Raw genomic sequence first — 23,953 nt, forward strand, 5'->3', positions numbered from 1 at the left:
AATCCCTTGTTGTGTTGGCCTCTACATGGAGGAGAAGTGGAGGACAGTCTGACATCCCTGGGAAGGTTGCTCTTCCTCATATGGAAGGAAACAACAGGGTTGCCAAACGCCAGTTTGCAGCTTCTGTTGTAGCTGGGAGGGAGGCAGGAGAGGATTCCTATACGACTATGGCTGCTGAAAAGGACTATAGAGTATCCCTGCCTGGGGCTGCCACCCATTCATCCCAGGCAGGGATGCTCTGCCCTTTATGAGCCGTCAGGAAGCACCCCTCCCTTCTGCACTGCCTAGGCCTGCCCTCCTCAGCGACTCAGAGCAGGGGTTGACCACTCCAGAGGTGGTAAGAAGCCACAGGTCACCAGCTGCAGGAGCAAGGACCTCGGTGCCTTATGGATGAAGACACCAGACTCAGAAAGAATCTGTTGAGCCCACCAGGCTGCTAGGTTAGGCAGAGTGAACCCTGGACTGACAAGGAAGATGGGTAGCCGAGGGCGGGGCCACTCACACGTTAGTGGTGAAGACGCCATAGATGAGGTCCTGTTCGGGCAGATGGAAGGCACTCTGCAGCTCGTTATAGTAGAAGGGGACCTCCCCTGGGCGGGAGCAGTTGAGCCGGGCCTTCATGAATGTGGTCCATGTGTCCTCCAGCAGGAAACGACCCCCTACATCATTCTTGCACACTCGGGCCACCCGAGAGTACACAGTGCGTCCACAGTCATGCTCCACTGCATTCTCCCGAAGGAAGAAATACGCAAACAGCCCAATGTCAAAGGCTGCCACAAAATTTGGCTCTGTGAGGATGGAAAGAAGACGGCAGACTAGGAAGGACTCAACTGTTGAAGTGTTCTTCGGTGGGAATCTTAAAGCCCTCCTTGCTGACCCAGGTTCTAAGTAAGTCTGCTCTTCCTTCTGCTGTAAAATGAAGCTCTCATACTTATTAATAGTGTTATTGCTAACAGCGTTACTTCACTGGATAGAATACACCATCGTAAAAACGTTATTGGTTCATCCATTTAGTCCTCACTACAATTTATAAGACTACCGTGTATTACAGAGGAGGACATCATGGTATAGAGAGGCTCGACACACACTGAAGGCCATACAACTAGTTAGTAAAGAAGTGGATTCATCCTCAAGGGGAAGGATGTTCAGACTGTCTTCCTCAGTTTTCCCCTAATTTCTTCTTTTCCATAACCACTACAATATGCAATTTCAACTCTCTCCCCTCACAGCCTGCCCTTTGCCTGTTCTGGGTACTAAGGACATGTCTGGGTCGTTGGGCAAACATCTTCCCTGCCCTATCCACTTTATTGACGAAGCAACTGAGACTGGAAAGGCCAATGGGCTTTGGAAGGCAGGACAGCCCCTCATTAACCCCCCCCCAGGCCTGGGCCACCTTACCATTGAGCCATTTAGAGTTATACTGGGCAGTGCGAAGCGGCGGCCCACTGCCCAGGCTACGGTAGATGGCCGGGTCCCGACCGGAGAAGTCAATGACGGTGGCTGCGTAGAGCTCCCCCTGGGAGGAGATCACGGCTGTAGAGTTGTGGCGTGGGTCATAGGGGCAGCGGGCCACGCCATTGATCTTCTCAATAGCCCGGCTGAGGTTCCCCACCTGGAGACGGGGGAGAAGAGAGCTTTTCCCTGGGGACCTAGGACCATTGGTTTCTGTGCCCCACCTCCCGTTTTCAAGTACCCCCGGCACTGCCACCCTGTGATCTCATGGTCATTATAAAGGATGAGGTCCTTTGGGAGCGCCCACTGAACCCCAGATGGACATTTCAAGTAAGACCGATGAAGAAAATACTGAAGAGAGGTTCAATTTGAAACTGAGGTGAAGAATGAATTGTTTTGTATTTGTCCCAACATAGCATGGAGAGACATTCCCCACCCATCCTGCTACATTTGTCAGTCCCCACTCCGAGGCTGTGTGCCCAGGCAACACACCATCCCTTGACGCCCCTCTTTGGCTACCCCTTCCGATGGCCCACCTGTCTGCTGGAGCACACAGGGGAAAAGGCATTGGTACCGCACATGAACACCTTCCGGCCGGAAACAATCAGGACTCGAACGTAGTTCTGACATTCCTCCTGAGATGGGAAGGAAAATGAAAGAGGACCACGACTCCGCGGGTGTGGCTCCAGGCATGTTTACCTCATACAGCGGCATGGCCGATGCCAATGAATGTCCTACAACATCCCTGCACTGGATCAATTCTGCTCTGAGGTCCAACTTATGTCTCCATGGACTCCCTTTGCCCTCACCCCATGCTTCTCGGGCAAGCGACCTCATGTTCACAAGGAAGGATTCCCCAAGATCTCCTGACTATAAGCTTCCAGCAGAGTCCCGGATGCCACCAGCATGTACCTCAGTCTTCCCTTTGCTCTGGCAGGAGCGGCGCGTGTCCTCACTGGAGGCCCACTCTGTAGCCTGTGGAAGGAACAGAGACAATATCTGGTGCGCGCCCCGGACATTGCGCACTGGGACAGATGGCAGCCAGGGTCTGGTGAGGACAAGGAGCTAGAAATGGTCTTGGAAGCCTGAAGGTTAAGGTTTTCTCCCCCAACATCTGAGGTCAGGGACTCACCCACTTTGACTAGTGGGTGGTCCCTCCGCCTGACACTTTCTCTGCCTGATTACAATGAGGACACCTAGGGGACCTGCTTTTAACTTCATGGACTCCGTTAGCCCCACACGGCTTTTGAGGAACTTCTCCCCAGATCAGCTCTGGAGCTGCCAGTGGCCAAGAAGTGTTTTCAGACCACCCAGGTCTTGGTGGGGGACAGGAATGTGCCTTCTTGGGGTCCCTCAAAGGAGTAGGAGGCTGAAGGGGTGTCTCTCTCTAAGGACTAGACTATGTAAAGCTTAGAAATAGTAGTTGTAGTTTTCCCACTAAAACCATGTAACAAATTATTTTTGTCCCTCAATCTCTGTAGACACTGAGGTTCTTGGTGACCATTTAAGGTGTGTGGTAGTCCATGAATAGGAGTCTTCGTTTCTTGTGTAATAGGCTGTGTGTGTGTGTGTGTGTGTGTGTGTGTGTGTGTGTGTGTGTGTGTGGTGTGTGTGTGTGTGTGTGTGCCCTTTACCTCACTTTACCTTACTTCATCTAGAGATGAAGAATTCATGCCTCAGCTGCTCTCGATGAAGTCTCTACTTTCTTTCTTCTACTCTCTCTGTCTCTCTGTCTCTGTCTCTCTGTCTCTGTCTCTCTCTCTTTGTCTCTCTCTCTCTCTCTCCCTACCCCTTTCAACACAAGCTGAAGAGGACCTTGAACATCCGAATACCTGGCTTCTGAGTTCTGAGTGCTGGGGTCTCAAGCCATGATACCCACACTTTGTAGAGTGCTAGAAATCAAACTAGGCATTTGTCTACTTTCCTTCTTGATTCCTTTGTGACATCATTTGCACTGGGGCTAAAGGGCTGCAGACACAACTATCTCATGTCCAGGGCAGTAGGAGGGGGCTGTCTCCACCTGGGATTTCTCCTCCTTTTATTCTCTCCCCCACTCCGATGAAGCACTAAAGGGAAGGGTAATACTTCTTACCCAAGCAACTGTCACCAGTGCCAATGTAAAACATAAACCCCTCCGCCTGTCCTTGAAGCCCTGAGTAAGCCTCTTTCTCTCTCCCCTCCCCTCTCCCTGCCTCTCTCACCAATACACACTCTGCTCTAATTCCTCACACAGCTGTTTTGCTAGACCATAGAAAGCAGGGGACAAGAAGGGAGCCACAGGGATGGCTTCTGCTCCTCAGACTGGCACATCCACCTCTACAGAAGCATGGCTGCTTACAGCAGAGGGAGGCGGACACAGCTAGACCTTTGCATCCAGGAGCTGGCCTCCACTAAGCCCTCCAGACCACTCTGGGGCTCAGACCTACTTCTCCTCAACTTTAAAGAAGGTCAGATCACCTTTAGGGTCAGGGTTCATCTGGATGGAAGTGGCTAAACATTGTTAATCTCAGGACCCGTTAGATCCCAGGTTGGGCTTCAGAAGAGAGACGAGGAAATATGAGAGTTCTTGGAGCTTCTGGGAGCAGGAAAGGTCAATGACCCCTAAACACTGAGATGCAAATGACAGGTCATGGTCATGGTAAGCTACACAAAGCATTGGGGCACACTGAGGGGGGCAGTCTGTTCTTGGGGGAGTGTCACCATAGCACAGACATTTGTGAGAGTCTCTCTGCATACTGTCAGTGACCTTCAATTGACAGGGAGAGAGCTAAAGCCAGTGAGGTTGAACTCTCTGATCAAGGTCACGAAGTTAGCAAGGAACGATGCAGACCACTGATCTAGGTGCCAAGGGGCCTCTGACTCCTCTCACAGGAAGCAGATCTCACGAACCCAATGTTGCCCCGTATGGACCAGAGGATAAGCACGTTTATGATAGCAGCACAGAAAGGGCTTTCTGGAGTCATTGGAAAATCTTTTTTATCAAAATAACAAACGATTCTTAAAATCATAAAAGATGATTAAACAAAACTGCTAGCAACCCTCTCCTCCAACAACCCCTTCCTGGGTGTAGCTCTTTGCTACCTATCCCCCAGGACTGGAGACACTGCCCAGCAGTTAAGAGCATTTGCAGAGTTTAGTTCCCAGCACCCACACTGAGTGGCTCATGATCACCTGTAAATACAGCTCCAGGGGATCTCACACCATCTTCTGGTCTCTCTCAGTACTTGGTAACAAGCACACACACACACACACACACACACACACACACACACACACACCATCTCACACTCAGCTTTAGACAGGAAAAGGCATTCCCATCTGTCTATATCCACTAGACCACAGTCCAGAGAACACCTGCAACTCCCTTCCATCCAAATATGCAATTCATATTTTAATTAAGATCCAATATTCGTTGTTCACATTGTTGTAAATACATAAAACCTCTTCCCTCCAGCCAGCTAGCGCCTCAGAGTCCCCTGACTGTCAGTCACTGGCTTGTGACACAAACCATGGAAAAAGAAAACGGGCTACCATTCAACATTTGAATCACCTGAATTTTTAATGTAAACTTATTTAGATGTATTTCAGCCCCGTGTCGATCTTATACATTAGAAAGAAGAAAATGTCAGTAAATCTATGTGTCTTTAACATTTTTACATTCAGGGAGCATCTCTTCCGAATCCCTTTCTGTTTGGACCTGCCGGAACTCATCTTGCTGCTCTTTCTTTTATATAGAACGTCACCCCTGAACTACCCAGGTGTCAGTAAGGAGGGAATCTCAGAGCACTTTGCTCTGGTCTGCAGAACTTTCTTCCAAGTCGCTGTTCTGTTCTACAAGTTTGGACGCAGTTCTCTCTTGACCTTAGAAGGTGACTGACTAGTCCCGACTCATCTTTCTTCCTTTTATGATCTTACAATGACTGTCACATGTCAAACAGGCTACTGTTGTCCAGTCAGAACGACACGGACAATGACCATCTGCTCAGGCTATGGCAACTACATCAGGACCAAAGTCTGGCCAACACTGACTGCAAGATGCTGTCCACTGTGAGACACACTGATTTCAGATGCATTAAACTGTGAAAATGGTTATCCTAAAGTCAATCCAATATGCATAATTGGAGTTATGCAGTTTCCTTTCTCAAACGACCTTCTCCATTGATTTTCCCCCCAAAGGAAATAATTTCCATATCATTTCCTAACTATGTGCACAAGGGACTCTGATAATCTATTATTTCCCTTCCCCATCTTAATACCCTAACCTGCCAGTGGCCCCATTGCTAGTGATGCCTCCTGCTGGCTAAACCCAGGGACTTGCCTCTCTGCTTCCAGAAGCCATACTGCCTGGATTCAGCTGTTTCCTCTGGTGGTGCACAAAGTACATTCCCAGCATCTTTCTAAGAACTGTCGTGGACTGATTTTTAAAGTTCATTTATGTCTGAATGATTCCTTCTCAATGCTGATTGTTTGCATACAGAATTCTAGGCTGACTATGACCTTCACCCAGTTCTATAAACATTTATCCATTGTCCTCTCCTTTCTGAGATCACTCTTTTTTTTTTTTTTTTGGAGCTGGGGACCGAACCCAGGGCCTTGCGCTTGCTAGGCAAGCGCTCTACCACTGAGCTAAATCCCCAACCCCTCTGGGATCACTCTTGAAGAGTCTGGTGTAATCCGTCCTCACTGTCTTTCAGAAGAGCCCCATTTTTTGGGGGAGGGTTGTTTCATTTTTTTTTGTTTTTTGCTTGTTTTAAATAACAACAGTGATTTCAATTTGATATTAGTAGGGGTCACGTTTGAGAACTTGGTTTAACTTTCAGTTTGAAAACTTGACCTCAGTCTTGGCAAATTTCTCTTTTGCTATTTTGTCCTTTCTTCCTGAGCCTTCTCTTTCTCTATTTTGGAACGCGTGTTAAACCAACCTATGGTTGGTCGGTATGCCTTGATACATTCTCTAGCTTCCTGGTATTTCCCATTTTTCACTTCGTGACTCTAGCGCCCTAATTTTGGTAGACTTTTCCCCAACTTTATCTTCACATCCCTCGGTTCTTGTTTTCCTAATTGCGGTTCTAGTTGTCAGACTTTCAACTTACTGCTTCATAAAAATATTTTCAAATGTAAGAAGGCACAAATTAGTTTGTAGTTAAATTTAAAATGTTTTATGTCTCACGTATATTTGCTGCTGCTTGCAGCTTGCTTCTTCCTGTGTTTATTTTGGTCTTCTCTTTCCCTTTAAGGCTTTCCCGAGTTGATGGATTTTTATTTTTTTATTTAAGCCACTTGGCATTTTCCGCTGAAAACTACCAAGACTTCTTAAAGAAATGGCTTGTTCCATCTAGGACAGCAAATGCACAAAGTGAGCCTAGAACATCTTGTTATTCCACAATGCTAGGATGCTACAATAACTCGATAGAACTGGTCAGAGAGGACCGGGAAGCTGACTTGAAGAGGCCTCCCACTGGGACAGATGGGCTAGCTGTGAAAGATTAGCGACAACCTCGGACTGAACCACATCAACACATGTGAGTTCATGACTCTGAAATAACAGTAAGTGAAAGCGGCTGGGACTGCAGCTCACTGTCTAGAGAAGGCTTGCTTGGTGCCCACAAAGCCCTGGGTTTTGTCCTTAGGAAGCATTGCGTCAACCAGGCATGGAGTTGTGTATTTATCACCCTAGCACCTGGGAGATGGAAACAGGAGCTGTCCTTGACTGCATAGTGAGTTCAAGGCCAGGCTGGCATACATGAGACCCTGCTTCAAAAGATAGATGGATGGATGGATGATAGGCAGATAGATAGGCAGATAGATAGATAGATAGATAGATAGATAGATAGATAGATAGATAGATAGATAGATAGATAGACAGACAGGTAGGTAGATAGACAAACAGAGAGACAGACAGACAGATTGAAAACTAGTAGGTAATAGCAGATAGTGGAATATACCACAGTGTGTCAAGGATATTGATTCAAGTTGAAATCATTTGAGGAATTGACACTTGAGAAAGGATTCCTTGGCTTTACTTTCCCCACACACAGCAAATCATGAAGAATCTTATAGCAAAGCAGCCCTCTCTGACTAGGATAGGACGAGAGCTTTCATTAACAGAGACTAGTGGTAACTAGGACAGTAATTAAAATGACTCATTAGAGTAACGTTTGTCTCTAACTAACTTTTACACACTGCCATATATCTTTGTGCCATCCCTAAAAGTTTAGAGCCTAGTTCAAAGCCCATGTCTTCTACCATAAAATTCATAAACTTCTCTATAAACTTCGTTTGAAAGTATAAAAGCATCTTGCCTTTCATTTGTATTTTATTGCTCTGCAGAGATCTTCAGGTATGCATTGATCATGAAAACATGCATGGTTCTCTCTGTTAGTCAGCCTTATATCCTTCTGTTTCTCATTCAGCCAAAGCCTGCAGAGGTGAGAGAGTGGCAAGGGCTTGCCTTTCTCTTCTATATTAGCAGATTCTATTCCATTGCCTTTCTTGCCTGGCTAAAGAAATTGAAAGGAGGGGAAGCTTGTGTCCAGCTCTCTAGGAAAGTGGTCTATCTTGATGGGGAACCACACGGTGCCGCTCACATCTGGAAGGGTCCAGAACCAGAGAACAGGCCAGAAGGACAGAACTATAAACTGGAAGGCCTGCCCCAGGGATCCATCCTTCCAACAAGACCCACCTCCTAAAGGTCCCACGACCTGCCAAACAGTGCCACTGCTGAAGGACGAAATATTCTAGCCTGTGGGAAACACTTAGCAAACACGTGCCTTGCCTTTGGTATCATTGGATAATGAAAGTGCAAAGGAATTTGCTTTGTAGAAGCAATCTAGTTGACATATTGTAACACTGAAGACCGGATGGATCTAGGAAATGGTCATCAGTAGCCGCAACAAAGACTCTGTGTGCCTCCTGAGGACAGGACCCGACACCTCGGCAGGAATCTTGCCAGAGTCCAAACAGATGAAGCTTGTAAGTTTAACAACCGATGAACGTATAATGCAGGGGTGAGACATAAATGATACCACCCAGATTGTAGCCAGAAAAATTAGGAAACGATTAGACAAATGACCAGGTTTCTTAAATAAATAATATATATAATTATATATTATATTATATTATATTATATTATATTATATTATATTATATATAATACATGTTATATATAAAATATATATAATTTATATATATTTATATATAAATATATAAAAAATATTTCTATATTATAAATATAATTTATATATATTTATATATATTTATATATAATATATATATAAAAGAAAGTGAAGAAATAATGTTTAAAGAGACTTAAACTTTTTTTTTCTTCTTTCTTTTTTTTTTTCGGAGCTGGGGACCGAACCCAGGGCCTTGTGCTTCCTAGGCAAGCGCTCTACCACTGAGCTAAATCCCCAACCCCGTGAGACTTAAACTTTTTAACCAGCTGCAATGTATTCGGATCCTAATTCAAGCAGAATTATTTTGATTTTTTTTTTCTTTTGACAGTCCTATGAATAGCTTCCCACATACTAGGGAACAGCTCTATCACTGAGCTATGTCCTCAGCCCTGTAATGAAATTATATGAGACAATTAGGAAACCATTAGGGGTTTAGTGATGTAAAAATATTTTATATCACTTAAAATAGTCTTTATAGAAATGTATCTCCTTTTTGTTGTTGTTGTTATGTTGAGATACAATATCGTAGCCCAGGCTAGCCTTGAACTTGAGGCTATCCCGCCTCAGTCTGCTGGGATTATGAGTGTAGGCCGTCACACCCAGACTTCTCCCTTTCTCTTTTCTCCCTCACCTCCTCCCCCCTTTATTTCTTTCAACTTCATTTTTATTTTTATAATGCTGGAGATGGAATTCAGAGCCTCGTCCATGCTAAGCAAGCAAGGGCTTTCCCACTGTGCTCCATCTAGAGCTCTGTGTACTGAAATCATGGTTGCCATAATATGTCGGAGCTCTGCTTCAAATGATTCCTGACAGGGAAGTGGGGACCACAGGTGAGTGTCACCACGAGCTGCTCTTGGGCGCCCTGGCTTCGTTGTACTATGGATCCTATTGTATGTGTGCGGTTTTACACAGTGAACAATTGCTTTAAAGTACTAAGTAACGCTTAAAACTCTGGAGGTAGACCTCTTAGGGGCCTATGGGGTCCCTCTCTCTTAAGCTTCCCCGCAGGAACCCCATCTCTGCCATACTCTAGAACTCACTGAATTTCTCTGGTCTCTGAACTCACTGAGTTTCCCCTGCAAAGATTTCTCCGATCTCTGGCCCGGGAGTGGGGTAGGGCGAATAGATTTAAACTTGAGTTCTCTGTTCTAGCTCACACCCCATGAGTGGCCTCCACCCTCCTCCCTACAGACGCTAAACTGGAAGATCTCAGCCTCTTTCCTTGGCTGGTGGAGATGAGGAGATCCTCGTTCCAGCCTCCTCACTTAGAGCATTTAAATTAGAGTCATATGCTAGTCTTCTTTATTTTACAACCCAGGACCTCCAGCCTGAGACTTTTCTGGAGACTCTGTTTGCTTTCCGGGCACATCCCATCTGTAAGTTATCCATCTCTGTTAAGTCAGGATGACCCTTCTATCCACTTTCGTCTCCCAAAAAGATGGGACTTCTCCACAGACATGTTCCTGCTCATTCTCTCTGCTGTGTGGATGTGTACCTATAACAACTTCCCATGTGCCTTCGCTGGGTCTCTGTAAAGGAGAAAGGCGTGCACTGTGCCAGCAGAGGCATGGTGAATGCCTTCTATTGGACTGCCCCAGAAATTCCTGGGTGATGATCTCAGGTAACGGCATGGCTGTGTGCTTTCTGTGCTAGGAGAAAGAGCAGACAAGCTGTCAGGATATGGATGGAACCGTCTCTTTGTGGACATGGTGGCCCCCCAAACACATCAGAGGTTTTCATAAATGGCCATTTAGCATCAGCACCATAGATGACCACTTAGCATCAGCACCATAGATGACCACTTAGCATCAGCACCATAGATGACCACTTAGCATCAGCACCATAGATGACCACTTAGCATCAGCACCATAGATGACCACTTAGCATCAGCACCATAGATGATCACTTAGCATCAGCACCATAGATGACCACTTAGCATCAGCACCATAGATGACCACTTAGCATCAGTACTGAGTTCAACACTGAGCAGAGTCTAAGCTACCAACAGTCCAGGCTGCTGGACCAAGCATGGAGGCTGTGAGGTAGGCTAGAAGAGAAGTGGAATTACCACACTGTCTGTCCAGACCCTCTCCAAAAGCCCTGTTACATGTTTTGATGTGCATGTATGCCAACATAATCATTTCTGTGCTTACAAGCCTTCAGGAAACGCGAGATCATAACACTCTAGCAATTAGGCCCTGGAATTGTGCTGACAGAGGTTGTTTATGAGTGCCCACTTGCCAAATTCAAACTAGCTTCATGCTGGCCTCCCGACCCCAAGCATGGCAGACTACATACCACCTTTTCGAAGATCCCTATGACCTCTGGTTGAGTTATGCTGGTAATAACCGTAGCAGGTAAACCAACTCGATTTTCGACAGTCACTCATCTCTGCGAGTCTTGCCCCAACTACTCATATGCACACACAGGCACACACTTGCCTGCGTGCATTCACACATGTACACACACACACACACACACACACACACACACACACACACACCTGTGCACGCACCTACACACCTGCTCCCCTTCTGTAGCACTTGACTGTAGGGAAGGAACTGGAGATTTCAATTCTCCCTAAGGAACAGCCATTTACATTAACTGTTTAATAGGGCTTAGGTTCTTAGAAGTCCCTTTAATGGACACTGGTTTGCATTTAGATTTCCTTTTAAACAGATGCCAGTTATTTAAAGTATCAATAAAACCCTGAGGCTTGGATGGACTGAAATCACACTCTGGGGACCAGTGGGCAGCTTAGTGTCCCCTCTCCTGTCAGTGTAATTGTACAGCTCATCTTCAGCCTTTGGATGCTGCTGAGAAACTTGTCGCAGTCAATACAAAGAGCAAGAATTGAGGTTCCCCAAACAGGGTGTGGCAGGTCCCACGATGAAGTAGGTACTTACAGCCCGAAGCCAAGGGTGACCAGAGGCCCAGCTCTGCCACTGGCTTTGCTGAGAAGCACTGAACGGTCTGCCCCAACCTCTTACCTTCTCGCTCACCTTCGCGGCCGGACAGTGACTTCCATAGTTAACCATGACACAAAATGTACTAAGGTCCCTCCTTGGTTCTGCCAGGAGAACACAGCCTGAATTTTAAGGTTAAACCCCTGGGAGGCATGCTGGTGACGGTGGATTGTGGGTACTTTTGGAGTTGGTTTGTGGGTACGTTAGATAACCCCACTGAAGCTGACCCCCCCCCCCACACACACACTCCAAGCATGAGATCTGGGAGTGCCACAGGTGTCTGTCTGTCCTAAGACCACTTCAACACTGAACTGGATGAACCAAACCCCAGGACCTAGTCATTAGGTAGTCTGAGCATCTAAAGAGGTATATGACTTACATCCTACAGACCAGCTAGTGAGGAGGCCGGGGGGATGCCAAGCCAGCAGGGAGGCACCCCATATGAGGTTTCCCACAGCAGTGGTCCCTAAATTTAGCTGCCCATTGCAGTCACATGGGAGCTCTTGAAAACCCCAGTGTCCAGACTAGAGCATTCAAATGAGAATCTCTTAGGCACCAGAGTCTGTCAAAGGTCCCTTGGCTATTCCGGGGCACGCTCAAGGGAGCCAGTGGTTTAGAAGCGGCTCCATCCTAACTAATGGGAGCTAGCTGTGTGAGCCAGAAATCTAAATGTCACACCCCTGTGTTCCAAGCATGACTAACTCTTCTAAGGGTCACCTGCATCTAGAAGTCAGTGTCCCCAATGATCCTCAGGTTATGTGAGGTCACAGCCCTGTGTGACCCCGCCACCTTAAGATCCCCTTCCTGGCCTCTATCCCGCTTCCACTGCCTGCTTCAATCCTCTTCATTGCTCAGCTGGACAATCATGATCGTCCTCTGACTGCTTCCCCCGTGACTCCAGTCCCTACTCTGGGCCAGGTGACCTAAATGATAAGTCTATTCATGCTACTTCTCTGTTTAAAATTCATTAATGGATGTCCATCGCCTTCCAAATAAGATGTGGCCAGCCCTCCCCAGGTCATCAATGAAGAGCCCCCTCTCTCCAAGGGCCTCACCTCTTACCTCCTGCCTTTTATTCCTCCTCTCAGGGATGTGCGTTATCTCATCCCTCTGTTCTTGTTTGCAAACACAGCCTTTGAGCTTCAGCTCAAAAGACAACACCTCTCAATGGCTTTGCCATGCCTGCTGGACCCGGGAGGGTTCCTCCCGTCCCTGGGTCTCCCCACCCGCCCTGCAGATGACCTTCATTTGCAGACCACGGGAAACCAAATGGAAAGCAACTTCTGGGTGCTCAGGGTAGGCCTCCTGGGTCAACTGCCTTACACTTGTTTTGAGCCTCTTCCCCATGTCCTGTCCTGTCAGGTTTGGCATGTTGACTTGGTCTCCTATGGATGCCAATTAGGAGTTAAGTCTTTGGGGCTGGAGGCTTGTGAGCATGGAATACCGACTCTGAGAACCATGCATGCTTTGCTTAAGCCGGGGCTGCGGGGACATGCCACATGGTCCCCTACAGGAAAAGGAATCCTACACCATTTTTTATGTGCCCCATCCTCCAGGCAAAGAAATGGGCCTCCCCTTTAGTGCATAAATGCCAGCACCACATTGTAGTAGTAACCCTGCTTGTCACTGTGATCATATGTACCTGGCAGAAGCAACTTAAAGGGAGAAGGATTTGTGTGGTTCCTGATCCATTACCAGAAGCTATACAGTCCACTATGGTGGGGAAGCCACGCACAGTACTTGGAGGCTCCTTACATCTTGACGAATCAGGAAACAGAGATGGGACCAGAATCAGGATTTGGGCTTTATCTTTCAAGACCCAAGTGACCTGTATCTACCAGGTAGGCACCGTGGCCTAAGACATTGGTTCTCAACCTGTGGGTCGTTACCCTTTGGGCATCGAACACTTTCTTCATGGGGGTCACTGATTAGATATCCTACATATCAGACAGTTATATTATAATTCACAACAGGAGCAACATTACAGTTATGAAATAGCAACGAAAATAATTTTATAGTTGGGGGGTCACCACAGCATGCGGAATCGTATTAAAGGGTCACAGCATTAGGAAGGCTGAGAACCACTGCTTTAAAGGTTCCATAAGCTCCCAAAACAGTGCCACCGATTGGGCATCAAATGTTAAAACCCATGAGCCCATGTGAGAATGTTCACCTTCAACTTATAATACATATGCATATATATACGCACATATATATGTGCATATGTGTACGTATATGATGTAAATGTATGTATATGTATATGTATGTATATGTATTTGTATATGTATATGTATATGCTCCTAGACCTTCAGAGGGTACCCACACCATGTTTATCAGCATTAGAAGAGCAGGTTGGCTTGGGAAAAGTATACATTCATGAACCCGTGGCATTTCCTTTCAACTTCCCTCGTTCCTCTGACCCCTCCTTTTTAACAGGTGCACCCTTTATGCCCTTAGATATTTCCTCTGGTATCCAGCCAAGAGGTGCAGTTGTCACTGAGGGTGTGGGCTGAGTTGAATGAAAGGAGACAAGAGGGTCAAACTAGCTTATCAAGGTGGTCTTAACCTTCCCTAACTGCTCGCTACTGCAAAATCCCACGCTGCACAGCCCAGCACATGATTAACGCCTGCACGATAACAGAATTCTTTGGATCCATCATCATCTTTCCCTGGAGTCAAACACCCTGCTTTTCTAATATCCTCAAGCTCCCAGACCAGTGCTGGTATTCAATAAGGGCCCAGGGAATGCTGCATTCTTAAGACAGCTCCCAGACAGGATGACGGAAGCTTGCCCCTCATTGAAGAAGAATGGCTGTCCTTTCTCTATAATGTTCGGCTCCGGCAGAGATAGTTTGGCATCTGTTTCTCAATCTGGGATAACTGTTCTGGATCAAGGAATCCCATTAAAAAGCCCCTCAGAGCACTTAGGGAATTATGCTTGGAGAGCATCTCTTGGCAGCAGATAATAAATCAATCACAGCTCAATGAAAATGCCAAGATAGACCAGGAACTGTCAGGCCAAGCAAAGAAAAGGACCAGAGACACCATCTCCCTTGGGGGCCCAAACCCTGGAACTCTCCTGTGGATTTTGGCTTTGCTCTTAGGGTGACTCACTGGTCCCATTTGCCCTGTGGAGTCCCATTTTTAGCCCTGAAAGTTCTGCATCTTGGCAAAACCCTCAGTTCCCAGCCAACAGGGGTGGGGGCGTCCCAGCCTGGGACCTCTTCTCCCCTTCCTTGTCAGCTTCTTTGCACAATGCAAGAAACTGAGCCTCCATGTGTGAGGGGGCTGCACCCCACGCCCACATGTCCTTCCAGCAGTGACTTTGGTCTCAGGGCTTTAGTAACCGTGACCAGGAAAAGAAGAGACGCTCCAGCACTTGATCCTAGGGCATGACTAGGTATCCTGCTACTTGCACTGCTCAGCTTCCAAATGCAGGAAAAAGTGCAGGAAAGGAGGAATACCAAACCTACCTGAAGGAGGGAAACATTGGCAAGGCTGAGTCTGAAGAGGTAGTTCCTGTGGAAACAGAACAGAAGTCACAAGTCACTCTTGACTCTGTAGGTAGGACCCTGGAAGGCAACCAGCCTAGGCCTCATGGGGTGCCAGGAACATGTCCTCTGCAGGACTTCAGGGCGAACCAAGCCCAAAGAGCTTCACCTCACCAAACCTTCACCCAGCCTGGCAGTTGCTATAGCCACCAAAAGGTCACCGAGGGTGTGGGCCAGGGTAGATGCAAGAAAACCAGAAGGTCAAACTAGCTTATCAAGAAGGTCTCACCTTCCCTAACTGCTCACTGCTGCAAAGTCCCATTGGACACCACCGAGGTCGCCACTAGCAGGACTGTGGAAGTGTGTGCAGACCACTCTCACACAGAGGCTCATATTCGGACTATATCCATTTTACAGTCCAAATATGAGGACTGTACAGGAGGCAGACTGTGTAATGGCCCAAGTCTCAGACCCAGTAAGTCAGAGACGGGGTTAACCTGCAGACTTCACGCTGTATCTGCTCCTGACTGACCCAGCAAGCGCAGGAAGGAACTACCAGAACCCGCTGTTAAATAAAAGTAACAGGATGCCACTGTTTTGGACTAAGTTCTGATCATGGGCCCCCAATGGAGCAGACTGCAGAATCAAAATGGAGTCACCTATGCTCACGGCAAATGCTTAAAATTAAAGCAAAATTGACCTTCAGAGACACATTCCGTGTCTCGGCTGCCATGGCAGTGAGGCACTCTCTGCTCGAGTCTTACGCAATGAAAGTGGTGTGAGGTCTCTACGGCTATTCTTGTATTTTCTATCTCCCTGTGTTCACTTCACAGGGAAGGCGACTTTGAAGTGGCCGGTCTGCTCTGTGTCATTTCCACTATCAACCCCTTCCCTTCTCTGTCTATAAAGCCAACCTCTTTGGCTAAGTCCAACCAGATTCCAGAACCAAGAAGAAGTCAGCGTAACATCTGCACACTGAACGGCTTCGTTTAGCTTGCGAGCTCACCTTTCCTAAGCATGGGGCTTGTTTCTGTCCAACTGAAAGTGCAAGGCCTCTTGCAGGGACGAAGACAAGACAGGCCTCCCACATGGGACCTGGGGTCCTGTGTGCAGCTTCGTCTCTACCCGGTTACTCTAAATTTGCCTTTTCCACAGCCTCCCCCTGGACCACTGCCTCCCAGAACAGCCAGCACAGTGCTCCCAGCCTCTACAGAACTCTCATGTAACAGCGGATGGCTCACAAGCCTTAATTGTGATGATTGATGATGACGATGATGATGACGACACCATCAGACACTCATCGAGAATTCAGCATTACCACTAAACCTATTGTGCTTAAAACTCTGCAGCCAGATGGCCAGGACTTAGAACACGGGGGTGGCAGACCCACTTGGTCAGAGGGTAGCAGGACAGAGTTCAGGTTGAGAGAACAGACTGTGGCTTAGAGAGATAGGGCTCCCAGCTCCGCCGTCTGCTGGGGCCTAGTGGGCCTCAGTGTCTATGTCTGTAAAATGGAAAACACGACCGTGCCTGGCTTATTCACAGTCCCCCGGAGACATATTTGAAGGCTTTACTAATGGCAAGTGGATGTAGCTCAGATTTTCCAAAAGAATTCTCTTTGTTTTTTTCTGTCTGCCTTTGGCCATCCCTCTTCAGGTTCCTGGACTTTTTAGGAATAATTAATCTAGGAAGTTCTGGCCACCTCAGCTGTGCTGAGAAGAAACGAGGAGAGATCGGGCCAGAAAGGGAAGGAGGGGGCCTGCTGAAGGAAGCCAGGGGTGGGAACCGGACACTTTAAGCTGGGAGATTCCTCTCCATGATTTGGCTGCTAGCCCAGGAGAAGCTGACTGCAGCTTCTCCTCTGGCCTAGGGCGGGGTGGCCTTGCCCATGACCTTGGCTGTAAGCCTCCACCGCCCCTCCCCAGACCCCTCTCTAGGTCCTTGGCAGAGCTTCCTGGCCTCCATGCTCCTGGCCCAGGGACAGATGGGCTCCAGCTTGTGGCTCTGCTCCAGCTGTGCGCTCAGGTAACACAGGCATCTGCTCACAGCTTTAACAAATTAAGGGAAGCAACACATCGCCCGATTCATTTTTATCCCATCGAAAACCATTCACCACAGCGTCTCCGTCGGCTCTCAGAGGAGCTGGGAGATGAGAGTGGGAAATCTCAGCATCCCGCCCAGCTCCCGGTCCCATAGGAGATAAGGCAGGCTATAAATGGATAAAAACATTTCCCAGCCCGAATTCCAGAGGTCCACGGGTGTCGGGGAGAGAGGGAGAGAAAAACCCAGACAGAGGAGAAAGAAAAGCGCTTGGAAAAAACAAGGGCAGGCTGTCAGAAAAGGCCCAGGATTCAGGACATAGGCTCTGGGGACAGAAGGAACCAATCCAGGAGGGAATGCTTTCTTCTCCGTGTGAAGGCAGAGCTAGGCTCAAAGATCCACGAGAAGCTGCAGAAAGAAGGCATAACCACCTTTTGCGTGGGACCTGAGGTGGATCTGGTGAGGCAGTGTGACCGAAGGCAGGTGACCATCTCTCTGCTGCTGCTTCACCACCTACGGTATGGGAGCGATCAGGATCTGCCTCCAGGGCTGACAGTGAGGCCTGGATCGTTTCCTGCATACACGGCTTACTATATATGTCTGTTGTGTGATGCACAACATGTTATCCGACTTATTACACCGATGCCACACAAAATAATGCATGTGGCGGGCATGTTTTCTCGAATTTCAGAACATAGTCTTGGGAAGCTACTCTTTGGGTATAAAAGGTATATATTATGTATGTTTCTGGGTTTGTTTGGTTTTAGTGTTTATTACACTTTAATTTAGAGTGTATGTGTGTGTGTGTGTGAGAGAGAGAGAGAGAAAGAGAGAGAGAATGAGTATGTATGTATGTATGCATGCATGCATACGTGTATGTATGTATGCATGTATGTATGTATGCATGCATGCATGTATGTATATGTGAACACATGAGTGCCATGGCAAGAATGTAGCTCCTGGGGTTTGAACCCAGTCAGGTTTGGCAGCAAGCTCCTTTATTTGCTGAGCCATCTCACCTGCCCTATTCGTTTGCTTTGCTTTTTCAATTCTTTTGAAGAGAAGTCCTCACTATGTAGCTTGGGCTAGTCTTGAACTCTAGGTGATCCTTCTGCCTCAGCTTCCCTAACGCTAAGGTTACAGATATGAGTGAACACACTCAGCCCAAAGTGCTGGCTGGTAAAACCTCAGCCAGGAGGAACGATGTCGTGAATATCAGTTTCTAGATTACATCACTGCGCTGTGGTTATGTGTGATGATGTTGCCACTAGCAGGACCCAGGAGCAGGGTATATAGGATCTCTCTGTATTCTTCTCTCAGCTGTGTGTGAGTAAGGAGCCTTCTCAACATACAAAGCAAAACAAGTGTTCGCTTGGGTTTACTGGAAAAGAAAGCCCGAAGTCGATCGCCTCTCAGGGAATGCAGGGGGAGCACCTAGAGACGCCTGCTTGTGAGGGCATGGCCTTTGCTCTCACTGAGTATTCCTTTGTAACTAGCATGTCGCCACACTCAATACTGCTATAAAATGATTACTTCATTCAGAGCAATTTTAAATGCTTTCTGCCCTAGCATCCCAGGGAGATGCCATAGAAAACAGACTCCAGGTTTATCCAGCTCAACTGCCTGCAGACCAGAGCTTGTGGGTGACTCACCTCTGTCTCATACACCAACAAAAGGGGGAGAACCAGAGGGCAGGAATGACCAGCGACACAGTGCCGATCCAGATCCTCACATGTCCAGTGTCCTAACGCAGACCACTGGGGTCAGGAGGCCCAAGTTCTAGTCCCAAGCTTGCATCTTCTTGCTGTGTGTGTTGGTCAGACTGTTTTCAAGCTTGGGCACCAGTCACGGGAGGCCTTGTTGAAGCAAGGTTAGGCCCGTTCCTAGAGTTTCTTAGCCAAGTGGGGCAAGCATCCCTTTTTAGCATGTTCTCAGGAGCTCCAGGGGATGCTGGCCCAGGGACCCCCTGCCTCATCTCTAAGCTTGCTTCCAAAGCTGGCAATGATGTATTCATGATAGCTCCTCCCACTCCACCTGGAAGTCTAGAAGATGAGGCCTCCCCAGAAAGGTTAGCTTCCAAACCCTGATCTCGACAGTGGGGTCAAAGGTGGGCAGGCTACAGAAAATGAGGCCCTTTATAAAACAAACACATGGCCTATTGCAGCACCCTTGGTGCAGGCAGGCAGCTGGCCAGCAGGGGGCGCCTGGGCATCTCTAACTGGGCCGGTCCTGGCGTCAGGGCAGAGAGGGCAGAAGACGGAAGTAGGCGTCTTCGCTCTTAATACCCTAACAATATTTGACGAATGAATCTAGCTGAGATTGTGTAGTCTCGGGTCATCCCCTTCCCCCGACTCCCACAGTCCCCTACTTGGTGGACAGTCAGTACAGACAGGGCCTGGCACGGAGGACAGGGACTCCGAGGATCTGCGTCTACTCATCACAGCAGTATCCCTTCTGCCCGACTCCAGGTTCCCCCATTCTCTCCCCCTACTCTCTTGTTACCCCATTACCTGGCTCCCACGATGAGCTGGTTCCTGGAGGGATCCAGAGCAAGCTGAGAGAAATCCCGGACTCCAGGGTAGGTGAAGTTAGACACCCACGGCTTCAGATCTGGCGGAGACAGGGAGAGAGACGCTTCTGTTAACTGTTGGACCATGCTTCAGCGGCGTCTCACCAGAGAAGATCACACCAGCTGAGTGTGTGAGTCTATACCTGCAGTATAGAGTTGGAGTCCCCAGAAGACCTGGGTTCCACCAGGCTATCTCTGTGAGCAGCCAGCCTTCTGACCTCAGGGATTGGAGTATTGTTACATTTCGGCCTCTGGGAGAGGACTCTGCCCTGCACGACGGAAAGCCTAGGATGGATCACCCTTGATTCTTTCCTGCAGAGACTCTAAGCAGCCACTTCAGTACACATTGTTTGCTCTCCCTCCAGGCTCCAGGCACCACCAGCTGCTTTCTCCTCAAACTTCACTCTGACCCAAGCCTTGTCCTTTTCTGACTAGACTGGTACTGATAGCCTCCCATCCTAACTGGCTTGTCTCCCACAGCTGTGGGTTTACTTCCCACCAGGCAACTAGAGGGATAGTTTTGGAACTCACGTGCACAGCTATGCTAGTCTCGGGTTGAGATCCCTTCCCAGCAACACCCAACATGCCTCAACTCCTTTGACCTTTGGGATCTGGTCCCACTGACCTCCCCAGCTAACCACCTGGCATTCGTTATTTATTTATTTAATGACGAGTTGAAAATCGTCCAAACTCTTCACCTCAGGCGAACTTATCTAAAACGTTTCATACTCCCTGTGATGGTTTGTATATGCTTGGCCCAGGAAGTGGCACTATTAGGAGGTGTGGTCCTGTTGGAGTAGGTGTGTCACTGTGGGTAAGGGCTATAAGACCCTCATCCTAGCTGCCTGGAAGCCAGTATTCTCCTAGCAGCCTTCAGATGAAGATGTAGAACTCTTAGCTCCTCTTGCACCATGCCTGCCTGGATCCTGCCAGGCTCCCGCCTTGACGATAGTGGACTGAACCTCTGAACCTGTAAGCCAGCCCCAATTAAATGTTGTTCTTTACAAGATTTGCCTTGGTCATGGTGTCTGTTCACAGCAGTAAAACCCTGACTAAGACACTTCCCCAATCTGTTCCATAGAGCCCACAAATCTTTGTATCCTGTGATCCACCCCCACCCCCACCCCTTCCAAGACTTCCCAGACTCCACCCAGCAGGATTGAGGAGGTCCTACAGGTTTCTACTACCTGACACCATTATTTCTCTGTGGTGTGTGTTCAGCCTGGTACTTTGCACTGGGTCTAGGTAAGACCTCACTGTCAGAAGTCCCAGTAGCGTTTGAATATGTGAGTGACAACCCTCAACTCCTCTCCTAGGAAGATGGACAGGCTTTCTAATAAGATTCCACAGTGGTGAGAGAGACAGGAGTTGGGTGGTCTGCGTCTCCCCTATCTTTGAGAAAGTGCTTCCTAGTCAAAGCCAAAGCCTTTTATGGGGATGGGGTTGGCAAAGAACAGACCTCATTGTCTGATGAGGGTGTCATTGACTTTTCCCCAATCTCTCTACTGGAGACCCACTTCTCCCAGGCTCATCCATAGTACCTGAACTTCTCTCTTGCTTGCCAGTGCCGGGCAGCAGGACTGGTGCCAGTGGGGAGCCAGTAGGCTGATGGGGAAGCCTTGTACTTCTACCCACTGTCAGCAACTGCCGCACAAGGTTCAGATCAGCGTGTGTGTGTGTGTGTGTGTGTGTGTGTGTGTGTGTGTGTGTGTGTAATCCAAGGGATATAAATCATTGCTCATTATCCTTCCACTACAGAGTAAAAGCAAGCCTTTCATTTCTGCACGGCAGGCAAACGCTTAATCATTCCCAGGAGAGCGGGAGGTTTTGCAAGTTGGATGTTTTTCAGAAAACGGTGATATGCAGGATAAAATAAATAAATAAGAAATTCTGCAGCAAAGTGATGTAAACTCCTTAGGCCCCAGCAGGTGGCCTATAGGTTGGCCAAGAAATGTCACAGCCTCAGTGGCATCTGGGCAGGGTAAGGAGTCAAGTCTGAAGTCAGGTGGGCTGGTTTTCAGCTGACCCTGAGCAACAGGAAATCATAGTAGAGATTAAATGGAGTGCTTGCCTCCTCCAGGAAGACCTCCTTGATTAGAGTGTCTCCACATCCTCCCTTCCTTCCTTGTTCGACTCCTGTTGTATTTTACTTTTACTCTGCATGGGTTGTGTGGATCAACTCTGATCAGACGGTTCCTAACAAAAGCAAACAGGTTGCCCTTTAACCCTCATGTGATCAGGGGCATTTCAGGCAAAGGCAGCAGGATAGAAATAAGTTGGTATGACTGGTCTGCAAATCCTGTCTGAGAACTTAGCTCACTCTTCATCTAGGTCCGTTCTCAGTGGGGAGAGGAGAGGAGGAAACACAGTCTGGGCTGGGATGACCATTGGGAGGTAGAGGTGGGTGGGGGCCTCTTTCAGTGGTTGTCCCTCTCCCCCAGCCCTGAAGGAACTCACACAGTCAAGTGGAAGGGACATGGCTGGGCACGGTGCCGCGATCCTGGGGAGGCCTTGGGAAGAGAGCCAGCCTTCTTATTAAACAGGCAAAGGGGACCAGAGGGAAAACTGTCTTTAAAACACCAAGCACGTTCTGAGCTCCGTGTGCAGCGAAGGCTTTGGATGGCGACTTTAAGAGAAAAATGACATTCTCCATGACGCGCCTGTGATTTTAATTATAGTCAATTCAATTACCCACTTTGTGGATTAACCACTGCCAGTGTTAACTCCAGGCTGGCTTCTCCCTGCCACCTAGCAAGGGCATGCTGTGGCAAACAGAGCAATACACAGGCCGAAGACAGACCCAGGTGGGCCTCCTTAAAAGGAACCCACAGGAGGAAATTGAACCTCATAAAACAAAAAGCTGCCACTCTGTTTCTGCGACTGCCTGACGCTTGCGGATGCTTGAGGGTTATTCACAGATCTGTCAGGTGTCTTGGGGAGAAGACAGCTCACAGCTGCCAGGTGGGGGGCCTGCGGATCGCTCAGACGTGCGGCACAAGGTCTGGGGGTCTTGGAAGTGGCTGGTGCTGAGCTGGATTAGTATGACCTCCCTGGAACGGCTCTTCACCCATGGGACCTACTATGTGCTTAGCATGCTACAGATGAGAGGAGACCCAGGAAGCAGAGCTGATAGGGGCTCAGCTGGGCTTCTGGAACAGAGGCTCTGACCTTTGAGAAATAATAGGACATAGCTCAGTGCCCAAAAGAAACAGGTGCTTGCTTCTGCCACCCCATAGCAACTGTTCAGTGCCAGGCACCAAGCAGGGTCATTAAAATGTGGTGAGCCTCCACGCATAAGTCCCTGGCCCTAGTCCCCCGGGAAAACATACATGTGAATGCACGCAAGCATGTACACACACACACACACACACACACACACACACACACGTTCTCTCTCTCTCTCTCTCTCTCTCTCTCTCTCTCTCTCTCTCTCTCTCTCTCTCTCCAATCCAATAATTTAGAGAATGGATAAAATAACCCAAAGCTGTCAGGATGTGGATGATGGCAGAGTCCCTCATTCTGTATGATGGTGGGGTACACAGTCAAGTGCATTCGGTTCACACCTGATGATTAAAAATGCCCTCTGGAAACCCAGAAACTCAGACCCCAACTTCACATTTCCTATGCCTCCTTCCAGCCCATACAGAACAACCTGACAAGGGGGTGGAGGGAGGCTCCCTCTCAGTCAACTGGACCCTTAGCACCCCGGCAAAGCCCCCAACAGAAAATGCTCGACTAAGTATTGTCCCAGCCCTAGGCACCCCGCCCCTTCAGTCCACGCACCCTCACTCCATGTCTTCCCTTCAGAGCCACGGGGAAGCATCGGAAGTCTGAGCGTGTGCGAACGTTTCGTACACTGAAGACATTGCTAATTTACTATAATCCACTTAAGCCTTCAAAGCCAGGATCCCAGCTCAAACAAGTCAGCGTGGAGAAGGCAGCTGGAAGCTTTCCTCAGAGAAGAGAACCAGCGCACGGCTGGGAGTCTGTACATCCAGAACCGCTCCCAGACTCTTCTCCAATCAGCCTCCACCTCCCATCCACAAGCCCCACCCTACTCCTCAAATCCCACCCTGCCTCAGACATAGTGACTGATTTTTCCACTGGTGTCTCCGTACTGTTTTTTCCACAAGGCAGGACAGCTCTTTCAAGGCTGAGCACGTGATGGCTCTTCAATAGTAGTCACATCAGGAGAGTGACCTTGAGGCCTGGCTTTGACAAGACTCCTCAGCCCCCAGGACTGGGTTTTCCTGCCCACTC

General features: G+C 48.3%; 1 protein-coding gene across 3 annotated transcripts in view; it reads right to left on the reverse strand.

Moving 5' to 3' along the window:
* Nucleotides 1-23,953, reverse strand: part of Sema5b (semaphorin 5B) — a 122,920-nt gene that overhangs the window by 16,769 nt on the left and 82,198 nt on the right. For all 3 annotated transcript variants that reach the window (XM_039088340.2, NM_001415135.1, XM_039088341.2), the window contains exons 3-8: nucleotides 19,635-19,734; nucleotides 15,067-15,112; nucleotides 2,365-2,427; nucleotides 1,989-2,087; nucleotides 1,399-1,612; nucleotides 503-788 (exon numbers count right to left, since the gene is read on the reverse strand). In XM_039088340.2, coding sequence (XP_038944268.1) covers nucleotides 503-788; nucleotides 1,399-1,612; nucleotides 1,989-2,087; nucleotides 2,365-2,427; nucleotides 15,067-15,112; nucleotides 19,635-19,734 — 808 coding nt within the window. The remainder of the gene's footprint in view (nucleotides 1-502; nucleotides 789-1,398; nucleotides 1,613-1,988; nucleotides 2,088-2,364; nucleotides 2,428-15,066; nucleotides 15,113-19,634; nucleotides 19,735-23,953) is intronic.

The sequence above is a fragment of the Rattus norvegicus genome, chromosome 11, assembly GCF_036323735.1.
Source record: "Rattus norvegicus strain BN/NHsdMcwi chromosome 11, GRCr8, whole genome shotgun sequence".
Taxonomy (NCBI): domain Eukaryota; kingdom Metazoa; phylum Chordata; class Mammalia; order Rodentia; family Muridae; genus Rattus; species Rattus norvegicus.